General features: G+C 37.3%; 1 protein-coding gene across 3 annotated transcripts in view; it reads left to right on the top strand.

Annotated features, from left to right (window-relative positions):
• The window catches only part of PTPRK (protein tyrosine phosphatase receptor type K), a 322,787-nt gene that overhangs the window by 29,596 nt on the left and 272,110 nt on the right, over window positions 1–21,081 (top strand). For all 3 annotated transcript variants that reach the window (XM_065632502.1, XM_065632504.1, XM_065632501.1), the window contains exon 2: window positions 18,084–18,355. In XM_065632502.1, coding sequence (XP_065488574.1) covers window positions 18,084–18,355 — 272 coding nt within the window. The remainder of the gene's footprint in view (window positions 1–18,083; window positions 18,356–21,081) is intronic.

The following is a 21,081-nucleotide window of genomic DNA, read 5'->3' as shown; positions in this document are numbered from 1 at the left end:
GTACTTGCACAAACCAACCCTCTTCTTCCCCTTCACACACTCCCCCTTCCCAACCCAGCAAACAAAGGCAGTTCCTCACGATTTGATCTATTGTAGTATCTGAATTCAAGAATTTGTAATTGTATATTTTAAAGGAAAATAGACATTGTAGACTAATATGCCAGTTTGCTTCATAAGATGCGTGTAATACTTCACAACTGCATCAAATGTGTGAGAGTCTTTTTTGTGTGTGTTGTTGTTTTCCCATAGCACTTAAAAGAGTGAACAGTCTTTCTAAAACCTCAGAGTCATTGTTAAAACCTTTAGTACTTAGAATTATTTCTGAATGAAGTGACAATTTTTCTTTAACTCTCTGGTTAACTCCTGTTCTCTGTCCTCAACTCTAACCTCTTATACTTACTAGACATTGTTTTCTTTTTTCTGCCCCCTCTATGTTTTGGATATTTTGGATTTACAGTTTTATTTGGTATGATTATTAGATCTTAAGAGACATAAGACACTGGTGAAGCAAACTGGGAATCCTTGCAATTTTACTTCAACAGTTTTAAACACTTAATTCCTCCCCTAGTTCTCTGTAAGATATCCATACCCTCCCTTTGCATATGCTGTATACCTAAGCCCTTTACAGAAGTAAATAACAACATCAATTAATACAGAAGATAAGATTTTTTTTTTTCCCCTAAAATGGAGCTAGAAGTGAAGTAAGTAATAAAATTTTTCACTTGCTTGTGTGCCTCTGAAATAAATCTGCAGGAGTGTTACAGGCTTTGCTTATCTGTATCTGAACAAAGAGATCATAGATTTGTAAGAGATCTGGAAACAGTTTAGCGAGAAGAAAAACAACAAAACCCAAGATCTCCTAATGTCATGTTAATCTGCAAATGAGATGATGCAAAGCAAGCTTGGCAGCCCTTTAATAGTTGCTTCCACAGCCTTTCCACAAGGACTCAGGTACAGAGAGCTTCAGAAGACCCACGTTGGTCTCAGCAAGTGCATTCTTCTCCGTTCAGTCCTTCCTCGAGGAAGACTGAGGAAGGCTCAAGTGGGGCTTGTTTGGGTGTTTTTTAGGCTATTTTCACTGCTCATGAAATACTTGGAAGTTTTTTGTAGCCTGGAGGCTTAATTATCTAACTATTCACACACGATGACTAGAGGAGTTGTTCCCAGTCTAGTCTATGTGTTGCTTATGTGCCTACTTACGTGGAACAAAACCCCTTAAGTACTTTGTTTTTATTGCTTATTTACTTAATGTCATCTCTACTGAAATTAAAGTAATAGAGAGTGTTTTCTGTGAGGCAGATATTGGCCTTAAGTGTATCGAAGTCACTAAATTGATGCTATCTACTGAAGGATGATATTGCCAGATATTTGCTACAACAGCAATCCTGTTCTCAAATTGGTAGCCTAAAAGTGGAAGGTTTTGCTTTCTAAACACGAGTGAGATCTGTGTAGAAGAAAAATGTATCCTGGAACTCTTGAAATAATGTCCTGAGAGTATGTCGTTTTGGGAAAACAATACTCCCCAGGTTTAATGTGCAAAATCATTTAGTTGTAGCTCTATTTTAAGAGAACCTTAGGATCATGTAGTATCATATTTCACCGCCCACACCATATAGCTGGACTTGAAGTTGTTCAGTGCTATTTGAACTATAGCTCTCTCTCTTAAACCCCTCTCCTCCTGCTTCTGTCTTTGCATCTGTCAGAGTGTTACATCTAAAGTCTTTAATTCCTGACATTTCATGTTTTACAGCTGTATTTCACCGGTTACTCTTTCAATACCCCTCCGTTGTTTGTAATGGTCTTGTTCTCCATTATTTTGAGATGTCTCCCAGTGTTGTATCACAAGCAGTCTCACAGAATATTACTGCTTTTTTGTATGATGATGTATTACAGGGCTGGTCCTGTAGAACTCTTTTGTTAATGTCTATGTAGCCTGACAGTTGCCCTTTTAACGAAGTGTGGGGGGTTTTTTGTCTAGTGATGCTTTCCTTTCACATTTTTATATTAGTCTTTGTCTCTGCTGTTCCATCTAGTTTTGTGAAACTTTTTTTTCCACCAGCATGTTTCATATGATTTTTATTATTAAGGGTTTCAGAGTGATTAAAACCATATTTATATGCTAGCTTCTACTGAGTTTGCTTTTTAAAAAAAATATATATAAAAATATAATTTCTCCCCCCTGTATTTATTTTGTTCTGAGCAATGAGGTTCTTGCTGTAGGAGTGTGAAATAGCTAGCAGAATACTGCTTAAATGTGAAGAACAACTTTTTGCCTACTCATCTCATAGTGATGAGTGGTCCCAAGTAGAAATTAATAAACCTAACAGAGAATTGTGTAGTATTAAATTTGTCTATTAAATTGGCTAACTTGCAGAAATAATTCAGAGCAATATCGAAGTATCTGCCTGTGTGATTGTGTGTAGGTATGTATGTTGTTGTCTTGTCCCTTCCTCGGCTTAATTATACAGCACCCAAAATGATTCATGAAAGGTGAGGATGGTTTCTGTTGAATTTGATGGGACAATTAGGTGTTTGGAGGTGATGTAGGATTACTCCAGTGCTTTTCATTATTTTGGGTACTGCAGGTTGGTGTGTGTTCAGTTTGAAATGAAAGGGTAAGAATAAGAGCCTTGTTATATGACTCACTATTACATCAAATGGAAATTTTCCAGTGTGCTGCTTTAAGTGAATCTCTCTGGCAGCACGGCACTTTCAATAGTGCTATGATTTATCAGTATAGAATCCTCTTATCATACCAATGTGATGCCCCTATCAGTCTCGAGTAAGTAATCAAATTTTTAAGGATTTGACTGGAGGTGAAACTTCATATAACCTTTGCTTCTTTGAAGATGGAAGCGATTTTTTTAATTGTTAGAGATGATAAATAGCTGTCCAAGTAATTGTACCTTATAAAGACAGTAAGGCACTGATCACTCAGAGTAGCAAATGTGCTTGCTGACCTTTGAATTAAAGTGGAAGTTGTGGCAGATATTAAAAATTACGGTCTCTTCATAGCTTTCCTTCCCAAAAGTTATGCCAGTCTGTGATTTTGAACTTGAGTAGCATGGTTTAGATAACATTATCATTCATTTTTTCATGCAAACTATTGATTCATTGGATAACACGTAATATGAAAGCTTTAGCATTCTAAAGCAAATGCTAATTTGTCAAAAATAATATATTCTCTGAATATAAATTACAAAAATAAATTATGACAATCGATTAGTTGCTATGAGACACAACTGAATAAGTTCTGGCGAAAGAGAAATGTAAAATTAAGTACAGAGTTTGAAGTAATTGTTTTAGAAAGACTACAGGTGTCTGGTATGACATAGGCGTATACCTTGTGTGCATCTGATACACGCTTTCATTTTCTTCTGTTGGCTTCACCTTCCCATATCCCTGTACACCCACAATCCCTGAAGGTGCCTTTTGTGTATAACTACTGAGCCTTGCAGGAGAGATGCATTTCTCCTGATAATTCTGGGAATGTACATCATTTTATATGCTGATTTTATCACACATTGCTCAAGTTGGTTCATTAAAATTAGACATCATTGACTCTTCCAATAACCACTTGCACTGCCTTAATTCCTCTTTTGTTTAACAGCTGAGCCATGTGGTTGCTGCAAGCCCTGCCTCGCCCTTGCTATGTTGCACGTTACAAAAATGCTTGGTTGTATTACAGAAAAAAAAAGTACTTGCTTTCCAAATATATCTTCCATCTCTCAATGTATTATTTTTATTCCAATAAGATTCTTAGTACTTTTACAACTAAAATGGTAATTAGTACCTGACATTGAAAGAAATGAAAGAAATTATGGTTTTTATCAGCTGTATAGATTAGCAAAAAAAATTTTAGCTTTTGAAAGTATTAAAGGAGGGATTTGTCTTTTTTTTTTTTTTGTCATTGTTTGGCTTTTTCTTCAAAGCAGTTACACCAGCCCAAGCTCTACAGCCATTTGATCCTGTTGTTCCTTAAATTGCTGGGATTATTGATTGATTTCTTTTTCTTTCATGCAATAATGAAAACATTGGAGAAGGGAATGCGGGAAATTGAGATTGCAGATGTGTAGAGTCAGAATGACTTTTTGCATTTATAGTCACTGGAATCTTTCTGCACCTCATCTTTCTCCGTCTGCAGTCACGAGTGGTGTTCCCCAGGGCCCAGTATTGGGGCCAGTTCTGTTTAATATCTTTGTCAATGATCTGGGTGAGGGCATCAAATGTGCCCTCAGTAAGTCTGCAGACGACGGCAAGTTGGGTGGGAGTGTTGATCTGCTGAGGGTAGGATGGCCATACAGAGGGATCTGGACCGGCTGGATCGTTGGGCTGAGGCTAATTGTATGAGGTTCAGCAAGACCAAGTGCTGGGTCCTGCACTTGGGTCCCAACAACCCCAGGCAGCTCTACAGACTTGGGGAAGAGTGGCTGGAAAGATGCCTGGCAGAAAGGGATCTGGGGGTGTTGATTGACAGCTTGTTGAATATGAGCCAGCAGTGTGCCCAGGTGGCCAAGTAGACCAACAGCATCCTGGCTTGTATCAGGAATAGTGTGGCCAGCAGCACTAGGGCAGTGATCGTCCTCCTGTACTCGGTGCTGGTGGGACCCCACCTTGAATACTGTGTTCAGTGTTGGGCCCCTCACTACAAGAAAGACATTGAGGTGTTGGAGGGAGTGCTGAGGAGGGTGACAAAGCTGGTGAGGGGCCTGGAGCAGAAGTCTGATGAGGAGCGGTTGAGGGAACTGGGGCTGTTTAGCCTGGAGAAAAGGAGTCTGAGGGGAGACCTTATTGCTGTCTACAACTACCTGAAAGGAGGCTGTAGCATGGAGGCAAGCAATAGGACAAGAGGAAATGACCTCAAGTTGCACCAAGGAAAGTTTAGTTTGGATATTAGAAAAAAATTCTTCACGGAGAGGCTTGTCAAGCATCCGAACAGGCTGCCCAGGGAAGTGGTTGAATCAGCATCCCTGAAGGTGTTTAAAGACAAGGAGATGAGGTTCTTAGGGATATGGTTTAGTGCCAGAGTCAGGTTAGTGGTTGGACTCAATGATCTTAAGCGTCTCTTCCAACTGAAATGATTATGTGGTTCTATGTCTCTATGTACATACATGCGAGGAAAAGTTGTGTGTCTTCTGTATGTGAGAGAAGAACCTATCAACTAACAATACACAGACTTCATTGCCTTTTTTTTTCTTTTTTTTTTTTTTTTGAAAGAGTTTAAATTTATTTGTATTTCTGTTTTTGTTGTGGGTTTCCCTTCTGTATAGGGAAGATTCTGGTTAGTGCTTGATCAGTCATGGGAAGGTTAATAGGTAAGCATAAGAGGAAATTAATATTTTATCTTTTTTAAAAAACTTTTTTTTTAGAAACTTCTTTGTCATGATTAGCAGTTGTGCTTGCTTTCTATATTTGTTTGATATTCCCTTCATAGAAAAAGATGGTTTTCAAAAAAAGTTTAGTGTTGTTGGAAGACAATACTGCGCAATTAATCTCTTCATTTTCTGAGATGCTTCTTGACATTTGACTCTGAGTATCTTATTTCAGCACTCACAATATTTGAAGGTGGTATTAGGATACATAATTGTTAACAATTTCAGATTTCCTTTATGGATTTGTCAAATTCAAATTTTGAAGGAAAAATTTTAGAGACTGAAATGATACTCTGTTCATTGCTATATCATCTTAATTCAGGATAAATTATACATTCCCTTACGAAGTACAAGTGCAAAACTTTATTTAAAAGCATAATTGCAGTTCAAAAAACGAAAGAAAATTAAATAGTTCCTTGGATGACTTAGTACTCTGGTATCTCTACTGTGTCATTGCAGAAATCGTAATAAGTGAAATAACTCAATTGCAGAAGAAATTTGCATGAAATTACATTTGGAACACAGGTTCAATTCCTAGTCCTAATAATTAAGAACTGTGTTTGACTAATCAAGATTAGTGTTGAAAGTTCACAAGTTGTTGGAGACATGAGACTAGGATCTTGTCCATCATGGTACATCTTCTGGTAGCTTGCTCAGTTTTGTAGTTTATAGAACTTTAGGTTAATCACATTAGTTGATGCCAAGCATTAGTTCGTAACCTCATGCAGGTAGCGGTATGTTTTATGGTCTTGAATGAATATGCTTAGTTTTAGCATTGTGAACTTTGGTATTCAAAACAAAGGAGGATTTAAATAGCATTAGCATGTATAAACTGGGTATTTGGAAGGAAAAAGCTGTTTAAAATTTTAATTAATTAGAAGGTATGGTGTCAAGAGGGAAGATGCTGATCTTCATAAACTAGAGATGTTTTCTGAGAACGAAACAAAAGTCCCCCAAACAACAGTAAAAATGACCAAACCGCATTAATAGCTGTGAACTTCAAGTTTTCTCTAAAATAGCAGTCCTCGTTTATATGCAGTTTTTTCTTTGCTGTTCTTCCCATTGTTGAGCACTGAGCCCAATTATTTATTTCAAAACAGTATCAAAAAATGCTAGCATGTTAGCATGAGTGATTTTTATAATAGATAGGGTTGTTTCCATCCATCTCAAAAGTATTTCCCTGTAGAAGAAAGATGGTGTGTACTAGAGTGTAAAACCAATTGAGCTGCTAATATAATTTGAGAGGCAAGGGTTTATAGGGAGAGCTTATTTATTTATTTTTCTATTAATTTATTTTAAAACAACTAATTCAGATGGAAAATCTGATGACCTCTCAGGCGTCCCAGCCTCCATCATGCCTGATGGAGATGCAGCAAACATCAAACGAAGTACAGGTTATAACCATTACTCTGGATGTAATGTATTAGTGCTAATCAGTTTAAGTATTTGGGAGAGAAGTAGTTGATGTCTGTGGAGCGGAGGGCTGTTAGCAAGAGGTGAAGCGTGACAAGAGTTGTCACACACCATAAAACCCATGTGTCTGTTTTAACTCTGAGCTCCAGCATCTAGGGGAGAGAGGAATTCTAATTTCTGAACTTTACTTTTTAATGTATTTTCTAAGCCTCTCTAGAGTATCAAGACAAATGTTTCAGCTGCGTTGGGAGGGGTTTTTTGTCTGTGTATTTTTGTTGGTTTTATTGCCTGTATGAATTCATTTGCATGCACAACAGATACTTAGCGGGTTTTTTTAATATTGTTTCTATGGCATTTAATACGATAGATTATCCATTCTCCCATTCTTGGATAGGATTCCTCAAAGCATTTTTTGGATACGTAGGATCCGTGGATTTTGACGGTTCCCTTCAGGTGGTGTTGAGTTATGTATTGTGGCTATCAAAGAGATGCATTGTAGGGCTGTTTGCACTTGCAAGGTCAACGTCACAGTCAGTAACTGGAAAAATCTAAAGAAATTCCAGAAGTAGCTGTCTGTAGATGTTCCTTTTTATTAGCCATTTCCTTTCCATCTTATAAAATTCAGACATTTATGGGGCATTCAGAGATTCATGGAATCATTTAGGTTGGAAAAGACCTTTAAGATTATAGAGTCCAACCATAAACCTAACACTGCCAAGTCCACCTCTAAACCATGTCCCTAAGTGCCACATCTACCTGTCTTTTAAACACCTCCAGGGATGGTGACTCAAGCGCTTTCCTGGGCAGCCTGTTCCAGTGCCTGACAGCCCTTTCCATGAAGAAGGCATTCGCTGTTAATGGACTACACTTGTTGAATGGCTTAAGATTTTTATTCTACAAATATGCAAAAATGTGTGTAGCGGATGGTCTGAAGAAGACTCTCCCTTGGAAATAGCAAATGTCAAGTTTTCCAGGTTTCTCCCCCCCCCCCCCCCCCCCCCCCCCTTTTTTTTTTTTTCCCTTGAGCAAGTACTTAGGTTCCCTAAATAATCCTGCAGTTGTATTGATAAAGACATGACTCCTGGTTATTCTCAACTGGAGTGTAAATCACTACACAGTTGGTACATACTTCAGAGGTGATATTCTGAAGAAGAGGCAGTAATTTGCTATTAGATCTATCTTCTGAATGTATATGTATGTATTATTTCCACAATTTAAATATTGTTCTGTAGTGGTTTTGAAAACTCTTATTAGTAGTTTGTTCTTAATCTATGTCATGCATTTAATCAAAAGGATGTATAGCTCCCTAAGTGTGCAGGTCCTACACCTGAAAAGGAAAGAAATGTAAAGGTTTAAGTTTATTCTTTGGGTAGCTGTTGCGTAAAGCAACTTTCTAAGGAAAATTGTTTTAATAGCAGGAAAAAATATTATTTGGTGCCAAGAAAAAGTGGTCCAAAATAAAGGAACAATTATTCTTCTAGTTATACACACACACACAAATCTAATGAAACTATTTTATAAACCTCCCATGCTTTAAATAAATTCCAAGGCTACTTTCAAGAAATACAGGACATATAATTTCCTCTTCTGAAAGGTCTGTAATAACAGTTGTAATCTACTGTTGTATATGGTAATGATTACAGCTTTTGAGCCTTTATTTAACTCTTGGTGATCCTCGGGAGTGGTATTCTCTGTAGATTGTTAATTCTTTTTTGTTGTCACACACTCATCCAGGGAATGGCCAGTTTAATTTCTGTTTTCAGTTTCAATGTCTTAAGCTGATAGGAATAAGTATCTTCTCAAGGCAATTTAAATACCATTGCTTTTGGAAGAATGATTAGTGTGTTAAAGATACTCTGAATATGAATGCTGCTTCAAAAATTATATTTTCCCGTTCAGTTGAAATCTAAATGCTGCTTAGGAGAGGAAAAGACCTAAAGAGCTTGCAGGATTTTTTTTTTTTTTTAGTTGGCAATGGAGAGAAAATAATCCTAAAGCTATTTTTGAGCTTTCTTTAAAGACTTTCAGCTACTTCAAACAATTTACCTATAACTTTTTTTAACTTTTTTTTTTTTTTTTTTTTTTGCGTGTGGGGTGTGAAGGGGACAACCTATGTTTACAGCTTCAGCTTTCTCCTGTATCTTGACCTGGCTTTGATGCTTGTTGACCTGTTCCAAGAGTCAGTTCATTTCCCTCACCTGGAAAGAAACTCAAGTTTGCTGTCCCCTTGCCTCTCTCAAGAGGGAGACAGGAGACCTGGGTTGTGTTTATGCTGGATTTGGGTGTTGATTTGGCTCATGCAAGGGTCCGATGAGCAGAGATGGAGGAGGAGAAAATAGATGTATCTGTGTGCTGAGAGGAAAAGTCCTGTGTGTTTCAGCAGCAGTGAGCTTTCAGGTGGCCTCGGCTGTCATTTGGGAATTCTCCGTGAACTTCTTTTTGTGCTCCACAGCAAATGCACAGAGAACCAAAGAACTATGCAGATGGTCAGTGCTCACCTTCTATAAGATTGTCTGCCTTAGAAACTTTTAATAATGCCAATTTTTTGCTTTAATTTCTTTCCAAATAAATAATACCTCACAGAGGAAGTGGATAATTTGATCTCTGCCTGCTTGTAACCTTCTCAATAAAGAAAAGTGTGTCCCTTTTAATCAGCAGTTGAAAAATCTGAATGCCCCTTGGCTTGAACCTCTGTTTGGGTTTTCAGTTTATGTTTAGTAGTGATGATGATACAATGTCATCGTTGTCCTACAGGTGGACACAGACTGGCCAACAGTGGTCTTTCATCCTGGAATGTCTGCCACAAAAATAGATGGAACAAAACTGAGGTGCAGGAGGTCTGTTTGTGCATTACTGCTCATCTTATCCAGCTGAGCAGTATCAGAGCAGTTTACAGCAACTGTGAAGCAAAATGGATTTTCACTCTTTTCTGCACCTGTATTTCATGTAGTTGTTGCAAATGAGGTTGTTGCAACTCTTTATAGGTGTCTGTGTCTTCACAGACCTGAATTTTCCCCACAAGGTGCAGGATGCTTTGGGGTTTTGCAGCGTCAGCTGCCGCTGTGGAACGTCTTACTGGCTTTAGGCTGTGTGCACACAAATGATACCTGGTTATTTGGTATCCCAATCGGATAACTTCATACTGAGTCGATGTTATTCTTGATTTGGATGTTTCTTGGAAGTTTTGCGTAAAAAATACATTTTTATCCAGACAGATAGCTGACCAATGTGTGCTGCTGCCTGGGCAGTCAGATCAGTCCCTGGGTGACTGAGAAGCATCCTACAGTCACCACGCCATCACTTGTGGGATATTTATGGCTTAATAACAGAATTTCACACAACTTGGAGCTGTTCTTACTTTCATCTTAGCCATCCATTCACGGATGCTGATGTTACAAATTCATGACTGAGTGCCTCGCTTGATTCCCAAATATATATGAAACTACTCCGTGTGCCTTTGCATTACTTAAATGCAGCTTACTGTTCAGTAGCACTGTCCTTTCATAAGCTTGCCTGATGCATTGTATCAAATGTTATTTTCTGAATGCTTTGTTGGAAGAGACTGCTCAAAGGAGCACATCATAAGATAAACGCTCTTTTGTACAGGCACTGCAAGCTTCCCATACAAATATGAGTTGCTGACACTTTTCTGTCTCAGATTTTGGAGTGCTTAAAGCCTATGTATTTGCTAAAGATCCATCACAAGAAAAAACAGAATGAAAAGACTTAAATTATCATACTTCAGAAACTGATATGTCATCATGTTTTCTTTCTCTGCATCAGTACAAACAAATCCACAGGAAGCTGGTGTTATACATGTATGAGAAAACTTAGGAATTCAAACACTTCAAAAGCGTGTATTTTTCATGTTTATTCATATGTAATATGTTGATAAGGGGAGCAGAACTTCTGTAGCTGCTTATAGCCAGAGGAATGATTTTCGGTCAAAACTCTTTGTAAACTTTGCTCCAAATACTGGCATACCTTTGAATTTTTTTTTCTTTTTGTTAATTTTCTTTCTCTGTTTAATTGGCAAACATTTTCTTATTGTTATGGAACAAACAATTCATGAGTGATAGTAGTATTATAGGTGTGAATGCCCGTAAAGTGTTGTGGCATCTATTATTCTATGGCTGACCTGGTGCTGCTTTGATTTATCCTGCCTGGCTCAGTCTCACTCTGTGCTGCCTTGTCAAGCTGTCCCACTCTTGTTGCTTTACTTCTGTGGATGTGGAAAATGGGGCAATCCCAGTTCCATGACCTTGCTGTAGAGCCGTGTTTTTGGCATGATCGAGTACAGGCTGGAGGTCAGGACACCTTTTCTTGTCGTATGAAATTGCAGTGTGTCTGCAAAACTGATGAGCTATTGCCGTCCATTAGGCTGAGTTTCTGTTTGAATGAGTGAGTCCTCTGCCTTTATTTACATCATGTAATGACCTGTTTTGGTTTGGTTATTTTAATAATAGTCATTCTCTATGGGAAGTAGGAAAAAAAAAAAGGATTGCATTCTCCAGAAAAATTTCCCCTGTCTTTGTGTCGTGTGTTTTTGTTGTTGTTACTTTTAATTTTTGGAGTAAATTCAGAGTCTTGTCTTGACATGAACTTGAGTTGTGATACATTGGCAGTGAGCTATGCAGTGAAGTTGAAATTGGTGGTCTTGATTTTCTCCCATTCATTTTTGATAATCTGTAAAGAAATGGAATCACGCCTTCAACAATCTGAGTCTTGTGTAGGGGTTAATACTGTAATCAAGAGAAGTGTGTGGAAAAGAATCATAACTGTTTAAAGAAAATTTGGAGAACTCTTTTGTTGTGTACAGCAATAACATTGGTTTTGAATTTTTTTTTTTTTTAATGAAAGCAGCTGACCGACAGGGCCAATCAGGATATTGTGATATTGCATATTTTGTGTGTGTATCAAATAATGTATTTTAAGTGGGATTATAGTGTCTTTACATTTATTTCTAGATACACTTCTTAAGACATGAAACTGAGCTGGTGGTGCAGGGCGTTAAAAATAGAAAGTTTACTATTGTCTCTAGATTTTCTCGTTATTGTCTCTAGTTTTTCTTCTGAATTTCTTTAATATTGGTTTTGCTCCTTTTGTCCTAGGGTGGCAGATACTCACTCTGTGTTGGGTAACGGAAGGAGAAAGAGAAAAAGGAGACTAAAATCATTTGAGGTTTTTTAAACCCAAGCAGATGGATGTTTCTTCAGAGTATATTTAATTTATTCATTGACTTATTTTCTTTTTTTCTTCTTTTGAAAATAATATCCTTCCTGCAAGAAGAAAAATTTAATATGATAGCTTTTAAGGTTTAATCATTTGCCTTTACTTTTTCTCTTCTTATGTAAAAGGCCCTATGTGAAATGATCATAGGGATATTGCTCTGAAGAACAAAATAAGCATAAATGCTAGTGTGTGGGAAATGTAGGTTGTCTGTGAATTAATACTGAATTTTCTGAACTACTCCTGTCTGGAGTCTACTTCCAGTTGCAAGCCTATTTCTGCATTTCGATGTCAGTTCATTGCCCACTGTCTCTCATAAAGGTTGCCTGAAATCTTATTGGGGACTATAAGGTTATATAGTAGTCTTTAGAAAATGAAATAAAAAGGTCATATAGTCCTGAGCTTTAGCATTATACACTTATGTACCTTGACTCTCCATATCACGTCTTTGACATTGCCATCAAGTAAAGGCAGCCCCTTCTTTTAAATTTATGGGGAAGACTTCTTTTTACCCTGGATCTGTTTCTGTGAATCTTCACTTTATTCCCTACTACAATAGGAAGTGTATCAGTGTTTTTTTTTTTCCCCATCGGCAAACTGCAAAGTTAAATTCACTTCTGTACACATAAATCTAGTTGCATATGAAATTCAGAACTTTCTGATTTTGTTTTGTTTTGTTTTTTCACCTGAAGGTCACATAATTGTGTCTTAGTAACTGGAGGAGCACAGTAGCAGGCAGAGAAGTTACCACAATGTGCCCTCGAAATGGAGATGGTTTGATGGTTAGTATGTGTTTGAAGGAAAGAGGATTTGCAGGAGCAGAAGACCAGCCTGCTGAAAATTACAAGTTTCACACTTGAAATAGAAGCCCATTTTTCAGGGAGCAAGGAAGTGAGAGAAAATAATTTGATCAGGAAACTTATCTGCCACATTGGTATGTTACAGCAGGCACATTTTAGTTAAGATTTTTTTTTTTTTTTAATCTTAGCATGATTTCTTATTTGCAATTAACTGCTAGATGATAAAGCTTGATTTTCAGTAGGGGATAAAACCTAAGGCTTTTCACAGGTAATTAATTAAGGAATTAATATATTCTTAAATGATCCGTCCTTGCTACTGGGCTAGGACATCAAGTTAAGTGTTTATCAAAATAAACAAAACATAGTGAAAGCGGTGAGGAGTATAGAGATCTACTTAATGATGTGGCTAAGGAAAAATCTACTGTCTCTTATTCCATATGTATTTAGATGCCTTTTAGTGAGTTTATGAATAAGTGCTGAATAGGCATCAAAGCCTTCCTGAAAGTCAGATTCTAAATTCTTGGCATGAGCTGGGTAAAGGCTTAAGAGACAGTGTTATTTAGCTGTTTCATACCCTGATGTTTCTGTTCTGTGCAGGAGAGAATTGGGTTGACCTTTCACATCAGGAATAATATTAGGAGCTATTAACTGGCAAATAAAAAGGGACTTCAGAGAAGAAAAGCAAAAATGGAAGGGTGGAGTTTGATTTGGAGAAATATAAATTGTGTGGTTGGGAGAAAGAGAACGTTCCTTAAGAGTTCTAAAGATTGTAAACTAGAAAGGATGGGAAAGACTCTTTAGGGAATATCTGAAAGGAGGGTGAAGAAAAATCACTGTCAAACTAAATGTTGCAAGAAAAATGTTACTACTGTGATGCATTTTGTAACAGCCCTACTGCCAGAGTAACTGAAGTCTTTGTACTTGGCCAGAGTGAAAGGAATAGTTAAGAGCGGTGGCTCTTGGTCCAGGTGTAGAAAATGACTTGGGATACATTTTACCTCTAATTTCTTACAGCATCGTTCAAAGATGAAATTATTCTTTCTGTCTTTTAAGAAGGAAAAAAAAAAAAGAACTTTTACTCTTTCATGTTGTTTATCTTTCCTCATTTCCCAAAATAGTGTTGTTTTTTCTTTTTTTTTGGTTTCTTTTTTTTAAAATATAATTTTGCCTTTTAATGATGCAACTCCCTTGCAACTTCGTTATTGTAAAATCTTAGTCGTAACAGAGCACAGGTCGGTTGCCTTTTTTTTTTTCCTTTCTCGTCTGCAAGGGAAGGTGGGGTTTTTTGTGTGGGTTTGTTTGTTTGTTTACATCTACTTGTGCTTGATCTGTTAGGCCAATAACAATGGCAAAAGTCACAGAACCTGGTTCCACTAGGACTTAATAGAACACCTAGTATATGCAATATCTAACTGCAGTTAAGTAAAACTACCCAACTGCTACTGATCAGCTTTTTGGCAACCATGGTGGGTTGGCCTTGGCCAGACCTCCACCCAGCCGTTCTTTCACTCCCTTCCTCAACAGCACGAGGGAAGAAAATGAGATGAAAAAGCTCGTGGGTTGAAACACGGGGAGATCACTTCTTTGGGCAATCACAATTACCAACTGTGACAGGCAAAACTTGGCTTTGGGGAAAATTAACTTAATTCCTCCCCTCCCCCACTTCTCTCTCCCTGTTCCCCTGCTCCAGCCTGCAGCACTGTTGTGAATAGTTACCTCTAACAGTTGCTCTAAATTCTCATTGAAAATATCAAATAGATAGTTAATCTTAGGGATTAATAAATTTGTGAGAATTTCCCTCACTTGTACTTCGCATTTCTGCCAAGTCCAAAAACGTCTAACCATCTAGCTTGTGATCACCTGTCCTTTTGCTGTATCTCTGCTTTAATGTTAAATATATGGGTCGTTGTTCCCTGTTGCTTGAAGTGGTTTGCTGAGGTTTGCTTACCACTTCTTGCTTTTGTACCGTGCTGATATTGCCACTAATAATAATCAAACGAGTCGGATCTCTCTGTAAAGTGGCCCCATGACTGTTTTGTCATCCCTTTATCAAATACATCTATTAATCGAAAACTTTTGACTTGGTAATAATACAGTATTACAGATGTTTCTTGTGTGTGTGTGATTTTTTTTTTTTGTGTGTGTGTGCAGTTATGCCTGTGTTTCAGTGTTTGTACATAAATCTAAATGCTGTCTGCCCATTTACATGGTCAGCTGAGTGTTGCAGTAGCTGTATGAGAGAACAGGTCAGATGTTTGCCTGACCACCTGGGATCTCTGTATACTTATATCTAAGTGCATGCTGGAGTTTGTTACCTTTGAAAGTCTTGTTTTTAAAACTCACATATATTTTGACATCTGTTCGGATAGCATTATAAATTACAGTCTCATATCAGCACAATTCCCTTTCACTGTATCTAAGTAATTATTTAAAATTAAAGGAATATCTTCTGCTACTTGTTTTTATTTAATCCTTTTGCTTCATGTCTAATAACATTTATGAAATACATACATTTGATTTGGTATGTGAAGAGGCTTTTGCTGCTGATTCTGTGAGCACATATTTTCATAGGGATCCATCCTCACTAGTGATCCTTCTTCCATTGGGTATTACTTTATAAAAGTAGTGTGTAGTATTTGCCAATACCTTTCAAATTTGAAAACTTTATAGCTTGCTCTTATCAACTCTATGCTAGCTCAAATTTAGCTGGTCATCTAATGATAAATCTTTTGTTTCAAACACTATTAATTCCATAACTTATTCATGTTAATTTGGCCTCATTTGTTTTAATGGATTGCACAGCAACCTGTGCTGCATACATAGTGCTACGAAATACGGTTTTCAATGTTAAAGGAAATGCCTGTTTAAAAAACAACAAAAACCAAGCAAACAAACTGTAGAGAATATCTAGGGCTGAAGTTTTGCATAAGGTGTTTAAGTTTTGACTCAAGATATTGCAAGGATATATAAATGGGAAAAAAACAACCCCAACCCCTTTCAGTCCTGTTTTAGTACATAGTATTTACTTACAAATAGAGAATGACTTTCTTATAAAAGGCATAAGAAAAGATTTTCTGTGTTTTTCAAAGATATAAATTTGATGCATAGTCTACTTTGGCATTGGCTTCTGATTTTCTTGGAGCAGGTAGATGACTGAGGAAGGAGTGAGGTTGTGTACATTCATGGGATAAAGCCTTTTAAGTTTTAAAAAAGGGAGGGGCAAGGGTAAGTAGGTTGTGAGATGCTGAACAGATGCTTTGGCTTTGTGACAAATGGTTTATGAATACTGTCTGGAGCATTTAATGAAATGCTGTAGGACTAACACATGTAGATAGATATATGCAAATTTACTGCTAAGTATTTTTAAATGATGAAAAATGAGCTTGAAAACACAGAGTACTATAAAATGTATTGCTATACAGAAAAATATATGTTGGAGCTTCCAAGGACTGTAGTAGATTAGTTCAATATAGGAACAAGATCTTGAAATACTTCTAGTTTGTTTCTTATAACTTGTTTGTGATTTTTTAAATTTCCTCCCAAGGGTTTTATCTCGAGATAAACTGAAAGAAGCAACATTTCAAAAATTCTGCAAAGTCAGTTCTTATATTCTGCTCCTTCCAATAATGGATTCTGCACATAATGCTAATGTTATCTTACAGTTTTCTTTAAACAATTTTTTTTAAACATTAGTATTAAAAATTAAGATTCCAGCACTGTACTTTAATAAAAGCTTCTTTCATTCTCTAGTATTGCCTTCCGTTTTGTTACAATTTTTTAAGCACAGGATTGCTTTACAGGCCAGTAAATTAGCATGTCACCTGGATGACTTAATCTGTATACAAAAATTTTCATCTTCTCCTGAGCAACATCTTGTCAACAATTTTCAGAATTGTTAATACAACTGTTTAGGACATACTGGAACAAAATAGTTCCTTGTTGCTTAAAAATCAAAGGGCAAAACTTGACAAGCAGAATGGTAATAACTTATACTGCAGAGATTTTCCAAGAATAAATGCTCATTCACGTACATACTACTTTGGTGCTACTCATTTGGGCAAGTGCTTTGAAATCTACATTTTTTTTTTTTTAAATAGGTTAATTTTTGAACTGTATTTTTGATGGACTTCATCTGAACCTTCTTCAGGAGGAAGGGCTCTTTATTATGGTGCTCTTTAGGACTGAAGGTAGAAAGATTTGTCAGCACAAAGCTTCTGGAATCATTAAGCAGGAGGGTAGGTAAATTCAGGTTAGGAAATTTTCCTGCGGCAAGGATTCAGATTGTATACAGAGTTGGGTTTTCTCACTTGGTTGTAAAGTTTTGCCTGGCAGACTATGTCTTGGAAGCTTTATTCTGTGGGTTTCTTCATTCGCTAGGTAGCACCTGGTATGAAGTTGTCGCTCTTGAAGAAATGGAGCTGTTCTAAGGCTGGGACAGATGGTAGCCTTGTCTTTGCTGTCCATTCTGCAGACTACCATGACAAACTTTTTCAGCATTGTCTCTTCTGTAAACTGTTTAAACATCTAATTTCCTCTTTCTGCCTTTGTAGCTACGCAGGCTCAGCTTGGTCTGTCTTCTGTGTAGTATAAAATAAATTTACAAGATGGGCTCCCTTCCAGCTATAGAAACTTCTCCTGTCCCCCTCAAGTCCATTGGCAAACCCAGATTTTCAGGACGAATGTGGCTTGGTGTCCTAAATGAGCTATTTCTATTGCTAATGTATCTAAAATTCAAGTCTGCCTCTCTCTAAGGGTAGAGGAAAGTGTGATAAAGCTACACTGAGGGACATGCACCTTATTCTTCCATATTTTTCATTTACAGGAAATCTGTGGAGCAAGTTGAGATAACTTTGACCTTAGTGACCTCAGAATAACGATGATCCTTTGCTCCTCTCGTTATTTTTTTTCAGTCTGTCTGTGATCCTATTTCTTATTACCTGATCCTAAAAGAGGAGAGGGGAAAGTTTGTAGGTGGAAACATCTAGGTAGGTCCTCAGAGATATGTGTTGCCTTCTGTAGATACTGCTTCAGTGATGTTCCTAGGCATTTTACACCGTGCTGGATTTCCTGCTACTTGAAATTTTGACATTTTGGGATATGACATGTATACATTCCATCCTTTTCACAGTAAACAATGAGTTTATTTGCATTTATCTTTTCCTTACTAATGTTTTGATTTTTTTTGTTGTTTTTTTTTTCTTTCTTTTCTTTTTTTTTTTTTTTTTTTTCCCCCTTCTCTCCCCCTCCCCCCCCGCCCTTGCTTCTTTAGGATCATACATGATAGTGATTTCTTCAGATCATGACCCTGGAGAAAAAACTCGACTCCAGCTTCCAACGATGAAAGAAAATGATACTCACTGCATCGATTTCAGCTACCTTCTGTACAGCAAGAATGGAGCAAACCCAGGCACTTTGAACATCCTGGTTAGAGTGAACAAGGGACCGCTGGCTAATCCCATCTGGAACGTCACTGGTTCCACTGGCAAAGACTGGCTTCGAGCGGAGTTGGCTGTCAGCACTTTCTGGCCCAATGAGTATCAGGTAATCTTGCAATAAATTCTCACCTCTTTATCACAATTACAGTGAGGTCCTATACAATTTACGTTTGTTTAGGTCTGTTCTGATAGAGTATTCTTCTGGTGTCCTTTAATAAAGTGATCTGTTCAGAAGAAATAATTATTTGGAGTTGAGTATTTTTTTATAGGAGGTGATTGTTCAAAGTTATCTGTTATTGTGTAATAGGAAAAAAAATAAGCTGGAAACAAGCCTCATTAAAAGAAATTGTGAGGTTAAGGTCCAGGAACATCAAAAATGATAAACTCCCAGAAATAAATTGCCTGTGCAACTGTAATTTGTACTTGTCTTCCCACCTCTTTTGGATATGCCTGTGTTACCATGTCTAATTACATGACTGTAAACTGTGTTTTTTTCCATGACATTTGCTTCATTTGCTGTGCAGGCAGAACGGCGCTCACCTAATGAGCAGCTGCTCAGGATGCATTTTTCTCCCTTTGCTCTCTATGGGACAAAACCACCTGCAGCGCAGGGCTGTTGTTTAGAGAGAAAAATAATCTTGTTATTACTAGATGCTGTTATTTGATTTGTTTGATTAACCTGAGAAAGTACCTGCAGCTGTTTTGCTCAGTGGGTATCTGATGTGAAGGATGAATCTCATACACAGGCATTTTTGTCCTGGTGTGTAGGAGGGGGAAAAGTTGGATTAGATGTACTCATCTGAGTTGTTACACCACGAGATGTTATGTCATTGTCGTATGCAGGGCTTACAGGCCCTTGTCTAAGGATGCTTCAGGTCGTTAACACTCTTGCAGGCAGTTTGGATGGCCAGACTAGTTATCAAATGATGCAAGGTCACCTCTTTATTAATGAGGTTTTCTTGAATAGTGGTATTGTAGGAATGTTTCTTAAAGTACCTTTTAAAAGTTCTTTGCAGTTGCTCACTGTCACAATAATCTCCATAAACCCCAAGAATTGCTGCAAGCAGCCTTTCCTATAGGTTGAAACTGGTGTAATTTACTATAATTTAATGTTTTTCTTCAGTTTTTATTTCCCTGTTTTTAATATTTTTATTTATAAAGGAATTTCATCTATCGGTGACATTGAAACTGGGCGAAATTTGATTTAAAGTTCTGAAACCTGGTTTCGTGCATCTCGGCTTCTGAGGAGGTGTTTTATTAACCCTTTTATGTTGCTAGAAAGTAGCTTTTGGTGTGCTTAAAAAAACCAGGAGCCTTTTATAGCACTATAGTAGTAATCAAGTATAGCAGTATTATATGCAGTAAATCAGGTTTCTGCTGACAGATGGCCAGGCTTGACAATGAGATTGGTGGTTGGGGCCTTATCTTAGCAACATGGCCATTTTTCACTTACGTTATAGCCTTCACATTATCTCTCCACAGACTGCACTTAAATTCATTCTTTCCCTTGCTCAGTCATCCAGCAGAATATTGAAATCATGTGTAACACAGTTTATTTTTAAATTAAAAATAAATCTGGAGTAGGACTGGAGAGCCGTTAATGCAACCCGCTGTGATTTGAGTATGACTGGCACAATTACTTTTATGAACAGGAGTGAAAAGCTGCGTGCTGTCTGTGTGTGCCTGCTTGTTTGCACAAACAGGATTGGTGTGTTTGTGGTTTTTAGTGGTCCTTTGAGGTCTCAAAGTCAACATTGCTCTTCATTGTTCCTTTTTTTTAATTAATGTTAGTTTTGAGTTGAGTTGTTCTTTGGCATGCATGTCTTTTCTCATTTTTCTCATAGGAGGTTTTTGCTGTAGAGCTCTAGCTTGTGATTTTGGCACTTTGATTGACCTGTCGGTCTATGAGTTTAGCTATCACCGAAAGGAATTACACACCAGTTTTTATAACATGATGGAATCAGTTCTTTACTGAACCAGGAATTGGATCCCTGCCTGTACAAGCAAGGTAACTGCTTAAGATCACTGTGGAGCTCAACTATTTGCATGTACATTGTTAATCAGGTCAACTTCCTTGCTGTTTCTTTCACCTCTAAGTGGAGAAAGAAAAAAGATTAGCACAGATTACACTATAAGGAAGTCTTGTATGGTGACTTGGAAGTTATCAGGATGGCTGTGTTAATAGTACTAATAAAGTGCCACACCTTGGCTAATTAGCTCCTGAACAGCATTTCTGTGCTCTGCTGTGTTGGTTGAAGCTTTATTGCTTCCTGTTCAAAACCAGCACTGTTTTTGCCTGTCACTCTGGTCAACAGTAGAGATACAGTTCATGCATTTTTAGATGGATTAATAATTTTCTTTACTTATAGGCTTATAATAATTACTATTATTAATCTATTTACCTGCCTTTCTTTAACCATAATCTGGTGAGTGATTTATTTTAAAAATATTTTTATTTATTTATTTTCTGACAAGAGATGGTGCACTTTATAACAGTAGCTTTACTGACTCAAGCTGAATTTTTGTTGAGCTTCTTATCCTGTCTCTGAGAGCAGATCACAGTGGAAGCTTGTGGAAGAGTTCAGGAACAAGACAAACTCATGGTCATGATTTCCCCAGAATACACTCCAGCCTTCAGCCTGTTTGTGGTTCAAGAACCAAAATAGTGCCTTTCTATAGTCCTGTTAGCCCATGGGGTTTTTTTGCAATGATTTAAGTTTCCGGTGTCGATAGTGTATATGACATGAAATTCTGATGTTAATTCCATGTAAGGACCATTCTTGTGGGTTTCTCCAAGCAGGGGCTCTGTAACTTTTCAGTTGTCATATTTTG

This window comes from Caloenas nicobarica, chromosome 3, assembly GCF_036013445.1.
Source record: "Caloenas nicobarica isolate bCalNic1 chromosome 3, bCalNic1.hap1, whole genome shotgun sequence".
Taxonomy (NCBI): domain Eukaryota; kingdom Metazoa; phylum Chordata; class Aves; order Columbiformes; family Columbidae; genus Caloenas; species Caloenas nicobarica.
This window is presented reverse-complemented; position numbering and strand designations above follow the sequence as displayed.